The sequence below is a fragment of the Anoplolepis gracilipes genome, chromosome 15, assembly GCF_047496725.1.
Source record: "Anoplolepis gracilipes chromosome 15, ASM4749672v1, whole genome shotgun sequence".
Classification (NCBI taxonomy): Eukaryota; Metazoa; Arthropoda; class Insecta; order Hymenoptera; family Formicidae; genus Anoplolepis; species Anoplolepis gracilipes.
In genome coordinates this window covers 6,433,807-6,446,399 of record NC_132984.1, presented here as the reverse complement: position 1 = coordinate 6,446,399, position 12,593 = coordinate 6,433,807, and the positions used below count along the sequence as shown (strand labels likewise).

The 12,593-nt window shown below is 28.9% G+C and overlaps 2 protein-coding genes across 2 annotated transcripts; both read left to right on the top strand.

Moving 5' to 3' along the window:
- Positions 1–8,590, top strand: LOC140674064 (cytochrome P450 4c21-like). The gene is made up of 12 exons (XM_072907403.1): positions 1–282; positions 405–511; positions 753–837; positions 1,848–2,036; positions 3,577–3,646; positions 3,948–4,074; positions 4,151–4,256; positions 4,576–4,670; positions 6,745–6,813; positions 7,227–7,401; positions 8,146–8,325; positions 8,403–8,590. Exons 1-12 carry the CDS (start codon positions 111–113, stop codon positions 8,573–8,575), a joined length of 1,548 nt encoding a protein of 515 aa, XP_072763504.1. The 5' UTR covers positions 1–110; the 3' UTR covers positions 8,576–8,590.
- A 2,320-nt stretch (positions 8,591–10,910) lies between these two features.
- LOC140674184 (uncharacterized) lies at positions 10,911–12,593 on the top strand. The gene has a single exon (XM_072907558.1). It carries the CDS (start codon positions 10,911–10,913, stop codon positions 12,591–12,593), a length of 1,683 nt encoding a protein of 560 aa, XP_072763659.1.

The window sequence follows — 12,593 nt, the reverse complement described above, 5'->3', positions numbered from 1 at the left end:
TAAGATTTGCGTGGGGAAGATATATAATAAAAGCGTTAATAACGTCCGCAGACGGCAGTCTGCTATTAATGTAAAACCGTTTTAGTTCGCTGTTATTTTTGTTCATTATAATGACATTTGTAGGGGAGGTATTAATTTTACTGGCATGTAGTGCTATAAGTTACTTCATCTTGAATTATCGCCGACAATTTTCTGTTAAAACAATAATAAACAACATGCCTGGTCCAAAAACATTTCCGCTTATTGGAAGTGCTCTTTATTTTCTTCAATGTAATCCTGATGGTAATATTGAAGAGATAAAAATATTTACTCAAAAATTAATTATCGCTAACATTGCATTAATTTAAAAGAATAAGATATGTTGATAAATTATCTTATATGATAAATCATAAAACATTTTTTAGATCTTCTGGACCTTGCAGTTAAATTGGCAAAAGATTATTCGTCCCCATTGAAATTTTGGATGGGTAACAAGTTATTTATTGGAATATATGAACCAGATCAAATAAAGGTAAAGAAACAGTGCGTTTATGTTTCACTTTTATAGCGAATGACTATCTATATTATTTATTTATATACACAACTTGTATCTACTCAAGATATTGTATAAAAAATAACATTTCATATCTTTTTAACGATTATAATAACTTGTCAGTAATATAACCAAAAAACTATTTTTGAAGTACATGTTAATTGTCTAAATCACAAACAGATATACATTTGAAATAATTAAAAATATTCTTACATTGCAGACAGTCTTACAAAGCAGTGTCAATAAAAGTATAATGTATAAGATGTTTGAACCAGTATTTGGCAAAGGATTAATCACAGCTCCTGGTAAGATATTTTTAGTAAAGTCTAAGATATATATATATATATATATATATATATATATAAAATATAAAATATAATTTAAAATCCCATACAGCACAGAAAGATTGTATAAACACTGCAACAATCTTTCACCGTAATATTGCAATATTGCAAATTCACTGCGAAATGTTGCTGCATTATTGCTGTGAGATTGCAGTAAGTTAAAATATCTGCCTTTAGGAAGATTGCAACGAAATATTATAGCAATATTGCAATGTTATGAATTTGCAATAATGCATTGTTACGGCAATTGTCGACTAATGTTGCATATAAGAATAATATTTTTGATAGATAAATATCAGAAACATATAGACACATAAAATACAAAAAAGTTGAACTTAAACGTTTGTAATAATTTTTTTATCTAAAAAATATTATAAATTTACATAAAATTATATATATAATTTATATATATGTATATATGTATACACACACACACACATATATATATATATATATATATATGTATATATATACATATATATAAAATTTATTATATGTAAATTTATAATATAATATTTCTTAGATATATATTATTGCAGACATTTATTTTAAGTTCAATTTTTTCATATTCTATATGTTTCCTATACGTTTTACCCTAAAAAAATATAATTATAGAATTTTGATTTTGAAATTTTTCCGAAATATTTATGTTATGTGTTGCAACAACTGTAATGATATTTTGTGGATTTATATCTCTGCAATCTTTTTATAATGTTTCATTGCAATTTGCAATATTGCAACGTTGCTGCAATGTAATTGCCATGATCTGTGCTGTGTAGGATTATTTCTATATCTAATTTACATAATAACATAATCATAAAAAAGCAACTTTTATAACGTAATGTAAACTTGCCGTCGTATATTCGTATTTGCACTTTGACAGCACACACACACACATATGTTTTAGTATCATGATTTTATATGTTTATATATTCTTTTCCTTTTAATATTTATTATAATATTTATTGTAGTGTCTATATGGAGTAAACATCGTAAAATAATAGCGCCGAGCTTTAATAAAAGCATATTACGAAAGTATTTTGATATATTTGTCGGACAATCTTTAATATTGACGGACGAATTAGAAAAAATTGAACTAAATGGGAATAAAGTCATCCTTTTGAAACATATATCAAAGTATACAGTGAGAACTGCATGTGGTAAGAAAATAAGTATTTCTATTTATTTGTAAAACATCTAAATATATTTGTCTTCGTAAAAATTTAAAAAGAAATAAAAAATTTATTAATATAGTAATAATAATAATTTAACAACAAAATTATATTTATTTTATTTGAATTGCTAATCATAAGTTCTTCAAGGTTATAATATGAAAATGTCAATACATAAATAGAATTTTTCAAAAAAACACGAAAGAAGGCACCGAATTCAAATACGCTTATTAAATAAAATTATTTTATTAAAAAGTCAATTTCATATATCAAAGAGGTATTATACAAAGGAATGTTGTTTCATTTTTTATTGTTCAAATCTGCCTTTCTTATAAAAAATTATAAGGTAAAAGAAACGTGTCAATTAGAAATAAATAATTTACTTACACTTATTTAAATTTATATTACCTTTCTTACAAAAGTTACAATATCAGCAATATAGGAAGGAATGTAAAAATCATAAAAATTTAATGTAAAAAACTTTATGCTGCTATGTAACGATTTATTTGTATTATATTAGTATATTTTATTTTATTTTATCATTAACAAAAACTTTTTATAACAATAAGAACATATTAAATGCCCATATAAAATGACATAACTTGCAACAATTGTCATGTAATATATTTGATATTTGATAAAATTTAATAAAATATTTTATTATTAAAAAAAATATTTTTCATTATTTTATTCATGTTAAATATAATTAGTATAGCAATGCTAAGCTTTTTGTACAAAATTTTTGTAATTTTTACATTTTTATATATTTATTGTATAACTTTTGCAGGGAAGATTTATAAGTTTAAATAAGTTTTTAACTCATCTCTTATTATATTATAATTTTTTGTGTATAAACAAATTCGAACAATACATAATAAAATAACACTTCCTTATATAACATTTTTTTTGAAATATTAAATTAATTATTTTGATTAAACTAACACTTCTTTGTATAATAATTTTTTTATCGAGCACGTGTGCCATCTTTTCTCGCTTTTTCTTAAGAAGGAAATTTTTAAAAAGTTATATTAGTCTTTTTTTCGTAACATTTATGCACAAATCGTCTAAATATTAAAAATCTTATTTGAATTATTGGATCTTATTAGCACAGAATGTATGATTAGCTTTAATTCGTATTTTTTATGTAGAAAAAAGGAAGGTTAAACAATTTATTAATTTTTCCATGGAACATAATAGGTACGTTTAATCATACAAGTATGCATGATTTGATATGAGACACTATTATATTATCTCTTTAATTTTGAGTTTTTATATCTTTTATTTTCTAGAACATTTTAATAATAGAATGTAGAAAATATGTTGCAAAATATTGTCCAACATTCGACATAGTAAATTCATATCAAAAACATTTAAACAAATAATAAAAATAGTGAAATGAGCACAATCTAATGCAAGAAATTGTTACTTTTTTGTATCACACTTGTTTAACAAATGTATTTTATAAAATGTACAATTCAATATTACTATTTGATATCTTAAGTAATAAATTTGTTTTGTGACATTAAAGGCACAATGACGAACGTCAAACCTGAATCCCTATCAAATCAAATCAATCGATGTATTGAAGTAATGAAAAGGTAAAAAAACTTTTTTAATCCTAACTTTTTACAAAAAATGTATATAAATTGTACAAAAAAATTTATTTAAAAATAACTTAGAAATTTTTGTTAAAAAATTGTACTTTTGAAAGAATTCGTTATAAATGTAACAATTATATTTTAAATGAAATCTATTATATTATAAATGTTGTTGATATATAATTAAAATAACAATATTTTTTTCTTCTATTCGTGAAATTTAATAATCATGATTAGTTAAATTTGTTTTTATATCTTATATGTGTATGTTATAAAATATTTTAAAAGAAGAATGTTTCAGCTTCAAAAAAACTCTTAAATTAAGGCTGCTAAATGTATTCTTATATCCTAATTTTATATTCAATCTCACGGCTTGGGGACAAAAACAACGACAGAATAAAAACTCATTGGTTTCTTTTACAAATAAGGTAAATACTGCAAATATTAATTCTTACGAGTAATTTGTACAATATTTTACTTACTATATAATCTATTGTTACACAGTTAATACAAGAGCAAAGATATACAAATGAAGAGCAAAGATATACAACAAATGAAGAGCAAAGATATACAACAAATGAAGAGAATACTAAGAGTAATCATGAAACTCGTAAGTTTTTATCCATGGCTTATTTTTATATTTTCATTATTGTATTATGATGTAAAATTCGTAGAGTGTCAGCAAAATAATTTTCTCAAAAAATTTAATTGAAACATTATTAAATTACTTGTTTTAATTGTTAAAATATTATTAAAAAACATAATTTTGATCATTGACGAAGATATTTTTCTTTTTTTCTAAATTTACTTTTAATAATAATTTTCAAAGTAGAATATCGAATTCTACTATCGTAAAACTAAGAAAATAATTAACATATATACAGAGATGCACGCATGAAATTTTAAATTTTGTTTTTTAAATAATATAGGTAGTTCACTTCTTGACATTCTGACAGATGTATTTCATGAAGATAAGTTTTCACAGGAAAAACTACATGATAATCTAATAACGATTATAATAGCGGTATGAAAGATATTTCTATATAATTTTTACATAATTATTATATTTGCATATAAATAAAACATAATTTATTATATTAAATATAAAAAGTCAGGAAGGAATAAGGCTAATGAAAGTAAAGAAATGCACTTACATTGTGTATTTGTGTAAAAACTCTGTTTAATAATAATGGACATTTTGTTCTTCCTTTGAATTATCTTCAATGTATAAAAGTAAAGAATATATTGCTAACATATAAATAATACTACTTAATAAAGATCCGGTTATATATACAAACAGTGTTGATAATACAGATTACTTCACATTTTTAACATACTCCGAGATTCGAAGATCAATCTCTGCTTGCAAAATGTTTTTTGTTATTTAGATAAAGTTATCTAAAATCTAGATAATCCAGTTTTGTATTCTCTCACTAAAATCGCTGCGTTCTTAGCCATACTTTTATGCGTGTGAACAGATGAAAACCACTTGGTGCAAGCTCCGGGTTGTAGAGTAGTCGAGAAACCTCCATCGAAACTTTTGAAAAAAATGTAACCATCCATCTTACAGTCCGAATTTTGCACCGAATGACTTTCATCTGTTTACATGCATATGTGTGACTAGGAATGCAGCGATTAGAGGACAACAAGAAGCTTATGAACATTGCTAAGAGTTGATTGAGACTCCAATTTCGTGGCACTGTATTTTAATGAGAGCATAAAAGTTTGTTTCGCATTATGACAAGTAGGGAAACGTGGGGAAACGGCCAACGTAAGCATTGAGCAAGTTTTCAACATATTAAAAAAAATAAATCCATCTTTTTTTTACTAAAAATATTCTTTGGAATGTCCACTATAAGAAAAAACACAAGTTTATTATAAAATAATAGTTTAAATGGACGAAATTATTGATTTAGTAAAAGCCTAGATTTTTGTGATATGCTTTTCATGCGGGGTATAATGGACTACCTCCAAAACTTGTTTATTTCATTGACATTGATGTCTAAAACTTCTTAAAAGTTGTATATTATAATATGATATATAGAACATAAGAATATAGATTTGTATTTTTAAATGATAACTATAAATTAATAAATAAAAACAATTCTCTTGTAATAATAAATATTTTTCTCTTTAAAATATGGAAAAATATTCTTTAATGTAATAATTTTTGGTATTAATTTTAAAAGACAGCATTTATGTATACTCTCTTTCTTTCTCTAGTATAAAAATAAAAAGTACAACATTTCGTGGACTAATATTTCATTAAGCCTCAAAATGTATTTATTTACTTTTGATCATATAAAAAATTATAATTAATCAATATTTACACAGTATATATAGACACAGTATAAAATTAATAAGAAAAGATCATTTTAAAACATAAATGTATTTACGGTAATAAAAAATAAAATTTTATCATTGTTTACCTTATGTAAATATATCGAAGAATTACAACTCAGTCGCGAAGAGCACAGCAAGTGCATTAAATAATTTATAACAACTTTCAACTAAAAATATTGCGACCACTGATAACAGTACGCAGAAAGAGACACCTAATAGCAATAATTGCAACATATTTCATGACATGGTAGCATCTCTGTAAAAAGATATCGACCCTGCACCATTGTACCCCGCGGTGCCGTTCTACCCCACGTTCCCTTACTATGACAAGCACTATGCCTCAATTCAGATGGTGATTATATCAGAAATGTTATTTATTAAGCGTAAGAAAAATGGTTTCAATCAATACACATTTTGTATCAATTATTGAAAAGTTCACAAAAATTTAAATGTCCTGGGCTTCTATTTTCCCTTCTCCTCGCGTCATATGCAATTTAACGGTTATCCGTCTTGGTTTATATCTAATCTCTCGATAGTTATCTTTATACATATATTAAAGATGGTTTAAAAAAAGGAAACAATATTATTATTAAAAAGAATTTTTACACAATGTAAATACATTTATTTAATGCGTTCGACTCTTATTTTAGGTCTATTCCTTCCCAACTTTTTATATTTAGTATATCAGAATCTTTTATGTTTATTTATTTATTTATTTATTGTGTTAATTATTAAATGAGATTTTTCTTTATTAGGGTTTTGAAACAACCTCCGTTACGATTGATTTTGCGATCTTCATGTTAGCAAATTTCCCAGAGATACAAGTACGTACTTATTAAATTTAATCAAAAACATCTTTTTCGTAATAAACTAATTATTGCAAATGATAAATTCTCTATGATGAATATAAAAAATATTTCTTGAACAATAATAAATAATTCTATTTCAATAAATTTTTTTATTCACATAAATATTAATAATCTGTTTGGAGACATCTTTTGACATATTGTTATATAAATTATATTGTAATTTCTGATAGTATTAATAAAATTATTAAATTGCTATAGTTTTGCTTTGTTCAAATTATAATTTAAATTTTAAAATTGTATATACTTTTTTCTTATTTAAAGTAAATACATTTACAACAAGCACGCAAATGGAAAATATAGTATACATTGTATATAAAATTTGCTACAAATTCGCTTAAATAAAAGTTTTATTTATAATCTCATAATAGGAAAAATTGTACAAAGAATTATGGGAAATTTATGGAACAAAAACCTCAAAATCTGCTCCAATTAAATACGAAGATTTACCACATATGAATTACTTAGATTGTGTCATTAAAGAAACTATGAGAATATTTCCTGTCCCTGCAGTTATGCGACAACTAACAGAAGATGTAAAAATAGGTTTGTTTTTAAATATAATTATTTTGTTATTTATATATATATATATATATGTTATCATTATATGTATAATTAACATTATATATAGCTTAAATACAAAAATATAATTTTTAAAGAATAACTAAATATATCTTATTATTTAAGAGAGTTATGTGCTTATTTCATTCTTATATGTATATATATATATATATATGTAAGTATAAAATAAGCACATAATTTTAAATAATGAAACACATATATTTGGTTATTCTTTAAAAATTATGGTCTTCTTTTTTTATTTTATCTTCATAAATCTAAATAAAATTCAAGAACATTTTCAAAAAAAAAATATATATATATATGTTACCAAGCTAAACATAAAAAAGTACATTAATATATACATTTTGTAAGATCAATATTTTTCTTTTTCTGCTTGAAATATATTTAGATTTATGAAGGTAAAATTTTTAATAAACGGATTTAGTGGTTCCTAATGATCTTAACTTATTGTTAGCATATATTATCAAAATTACTGTTCTGAGTATCTTCCAAAAGGTTTTATGCGTCGCTCATTGTTTATTAAAAAGTTATTAACAAAAAAATTTTCATGAATTATATGTACTTTTCAGATTATGTACATTTTATAAAATGTTATACGCTTAAAACTTGTGGAAGCTACACAGACCAATGTCGAGAACGTATGTCAAGATTAAGATATGTCATTGGGTTGGGTCGGTTTTTCTAAAATTTTACCGATATATATTTTAGGAGAGTTTACTCTGCCAAAAGGCACTGATGTTTTACTGGCAATAATTCTTGCACATCGAAATGAAAAGTATTGGCCTAATCCGTTAGTATTTGATCCGGATAGATTTCTTCCTGAGAATAGAGGAATATCTTATTCGTCTTACTATATGCCATTTAGTATGGGATCCAGAAATTGTATAGGTAAGCACAATTTGAAACGTTATTTCATCATAAAATTGATTTGCATGTAGTTGCACCTAACCGACAATTTTTTGCAGGTATGAATTATGCGATGATTTCAATGAAAGTTGTCTTAGTAACTTTGATACGAACATTTATATTCAAAGTAGATAAAAATATTCCAATCGATAAAATTAAATTAAATGCAGATATAACTTTATCTTCTGTTGAACCTTTAGAAGTCAAAATTGAAAAACGAAATGTATATTAAAATAATGTAAAAAATACTTATTAGAAGACAATTTAATATCTTTTTTTATGTTATTTCCTGCGTACATCATATTGTATTGAAAAGGGAAAAAGATAATTTAAAGATAAGCTGTAATTTATTTATAAAGCGATTAAAATAAAATGTAAGAATGTCCAACAATAATTAGACACAAATAGTTAGAAAAGAGTATTTGTAGCTATTTTACAATCCAATAGTTGTACGGCATTTAGAAATTATTGTTATGCAACAGAAATTTTAATGAAATAAAGAAAAAAGCGAACAAAATGTTCATGTTTCTGTTGCATAACGATTATTACGTAAGTTATACTTTCTAATTAATAATATTATTATACTACAAAAATTCTTAAGCATTCAACGTAGATAAAAGCATTCAGATAAATAAAAATTAAATTAAATACGACTATATTTCTATTTTCTATTGAATCTTTAGAAGTCAAAATTGAACGAGATCTACATTAAAATAGTGTAAGAATATATATCATGCGACGAGAAATAATAATATTAGTGGGCCCACTACCGATTTCGACGTTCGACGCGCTCGTCGAATGCTAACATGCGTCATTTTAAATATGCCGCTAAACGAGCACTATAATCCACCGACGAAACCCACACGCGCAAGATCGAGAGCCAATCGGGGACGCCCGCGACGGCATCTCCCACCCGAGGTGAGGAGACTCGAAATCATTCTGCCGCTTCGATCCGAGATCGACAGATCAGAGAGAGTTTTTTTTTGTCGGTGAAATATTGATACGACTAAATTCAGTTCTTTATAAATCTCTTTATATATCAAGAGGCCGAGTCCTCTCTTGTAACGAGGCCGAGTCCTCTCTTGTTTTGACGTCTCGCCAACGCGTTTGGATACTTGAACTGCTGTTTTGTATATGAATTCGTATAATTCGTCGATCTTTGGAAATTCATCCCGGCCTAATGTTTCTTCCCATCTTTCAGCCGTGGACTTCGGTAATTTGCCTTCTAATATGTTCACGAGTATTTCGGATCCTACCGTGACTCCCAGTGCGGCTAAGGATGCAACGTGTTGCTGCGCGTCATCAGCAAGTTTTGAAAGACCGTCCGTGGTTTCTTTCTCTACGAGGGGCAAGTTTAAAAGTAATGATAGATGTCGCGAAATCAAAATTCGTTTCACTTCATAAGAGCGTTTTAATAGCTCCCACGCCTTTGCGTAATTTGAGCCTTCAATCGATAAAATCTTTAATTTATTAGCTGCTTCGTCCGTTAACACGGATTTTAAGTATTGCAATTTTTGTACATCCTCTAAGTCTGTCTGGGAATCAATCATGGCAATAAAAGAATTTTTAAACGAGAGCCAATTCTCATAACGACCATCGAATTTAGGCAATGACGCTTCTGGTACCTTTACTCGTCACTTTGTGTATACCGCCGTTCCCGAACCGTGCGACTGTATCATGTTACTCGTATCGTCAGTGTCGGCGGAAGACGCGGGGGTTTGGGTGGAACGCGCGGAGATATTGAGAATCCTTTCAACCTTGCCGACAAGTGTGTAAAATCTATCTTGTACGTTCGCGAATTCCTCTTTATGTTGATCGCTTGTTTCAAGTAATAGAGTTCAGGAGTTTGTCGTTAAACTCTTCATATTTATGATAGAGTTCTGTGACTCGATTCATGCGTATTCTTAAAGCGGCTTTGTCGTATTGTTCAATCCAATTAGTGAGACTGGTCATTTGCGATTTTAACGAAGTTCGTTTCTGAACGAGTAATTTGATTCGATTGGCCATAATGTTTTTTTTTAATATATGGGAAAGGCTGGAGATGTGTGTATAGGAAGTTGTTTGATCGGTTATTCGTTATTTGTTTGCAATGTACTTGCCGTTTATGCGTCTGTCCCAGCGTAGTTTGTTCCTCGTATCGTTCTGCGTAATTCAATCCGTGATTTCGTTGGAGGCGGTCTGACGCGTGCCTTATGCACTCTGACTTGTTTATCTCTCGTTGTCGGTTATGGGAGTTCACCTTTTTCTTGCAAACACCTCACAGGAGGCACCATGGAGTTTTGTACGTGAGGGTTGTTAATTTTCACATACTATTTTCGGTTAATAGATTCTTTATTTAACACTTGGTGTAAGAGAGGACTCGGCCTCGTTACAAGAGAGAACTCGGCCTCAAGTCCACGAGCGCTACTACGAAAACTCGGGTAGCATTCGACGCGTCTGCGAAATCAAGTACAGGCACATCCTTAAATGATATGCTAATGACAGGACCGACGATACAAAATACATTGTTCACACACTTAATACGATTCCGCACCTATAAATATGTTATTACTGCCGATATAGAAAAAATGTACCGGCAGATATGGCTACACGAAAACGATAAGATATATCAACGATTATTGTGGCGTCACGGTCATCAAATAAAAACTCTACAACTTAATACCCTCACGTTTGGTGTATCATCATCCCCCTATCTCGCGATAAGAACAATTCACAAATTAGTGGACGATGAAGGCGCAGAATTTCCTGTAACCGCCCAAGTACTCAAAAACCATCTATATGTCGACGATTTATTAACCGGGGCTAATATTATCGATGAAGCTCGCGCAGTACGAGATGATGTAACCGCGTTATTATCTCGAGGCGGGTTTCATATACGACAATGGGCATCCAACAACGCTTATGTCATCAACGATGTAGAACCCGACGCGATAAATTCGAATCTGATGTTAGATAAAGAGAGTTGTTTAAAAACGCTAGGCATATCATGGCACGCATCTAACGACGTACTACGTTACTCGGCGCGCTCGATCAATGACGCAGAAAGAATTACGAAAAGAATTATCTTCTCAGAGATTGCCAAAATTTACGACCCGTTAGGTATATTAGGGCCTGTTATATTATACGCCAAAAGGTTGATGCAGAATTTATGGCGGAATAAACTAAATTGGGATGAATCAATTCCAGCTGACATTCACACCGCGTGGATCAACTTCACGACGCAGTTAGAATTAATTAATGATATATCAATTGAGCGCCTAGTATTGACGCCGGATTACGCGAATGTTCAAATTCACGGTTTTTGTGACGCGAGTCAAGAAGGTTATGGCGCATGCATATATTTGCGCTCTAAAACCCAAAATCGCGAGGTACACTGTCAGTTGCTTTGCGCCAAGTTACGAGTAGCCCCATTAAAATCGACCACCATACCTCATCTAGAGTTGTGTGGCGCACTTTTGTTGGCTAAATTACACGATGAGGTGCAACGTGCAATGGGAATCGTTCCCGATAAAATAATGTTATGGAGCGATTCTACTATCGCACTGCATTGGATTAGAACACCGCCGCATCGCCTAAAAACATTCGTAGCGCATCGCGTCGCGCAAATCCAGAAACTCACTCATCCGCAAATTTGGCGACACATTAAGTCGGAAGACAACCCAGCCGATGCTTTATCTCGAGGTCAATTATCGAATGCTCTTGTCAAGAATCAGGTATGGTTTTCCGGTCCGTCGTGGCTATCAGATATTGAAGATAAATGGTACAACGGAAGGGCAACATTAGAAGAGATACCGGATTTGAAAAAAAATATTTGTTTAACAACGGTTTCACATGATTTCGAAATACTCAAAAAATATTCATCATATATGAGATTATTGAGAGTCCTTACCTTGTGTTTACGTTTCCGACCCCAAAACAAACACCACAGCCCATTATGCGCGAAAGAAATCGACGAAACGGAAATAAAATTAATGAAACTCATTCAAGCATCAAGCTTCGCGCGAGAATTAAACGAACTAACAAACAAACGTGATATAAATAAAACTAATATTGCCGCATTAAATCCATTTATCGATGAAAATGGTTTAATTCGAGTCGGTGGACGCCTTAAAATGTCAGAATTAGTGTTTCCGCAAAAATATCCTATTTTACTTCCGAGTCATCATTTTTTAACCGATCTCATCATTAGAGAAACGCACGAAAAACATTATCATACAGGAGTACAAACAACTCTATCTCATAAGACGTAA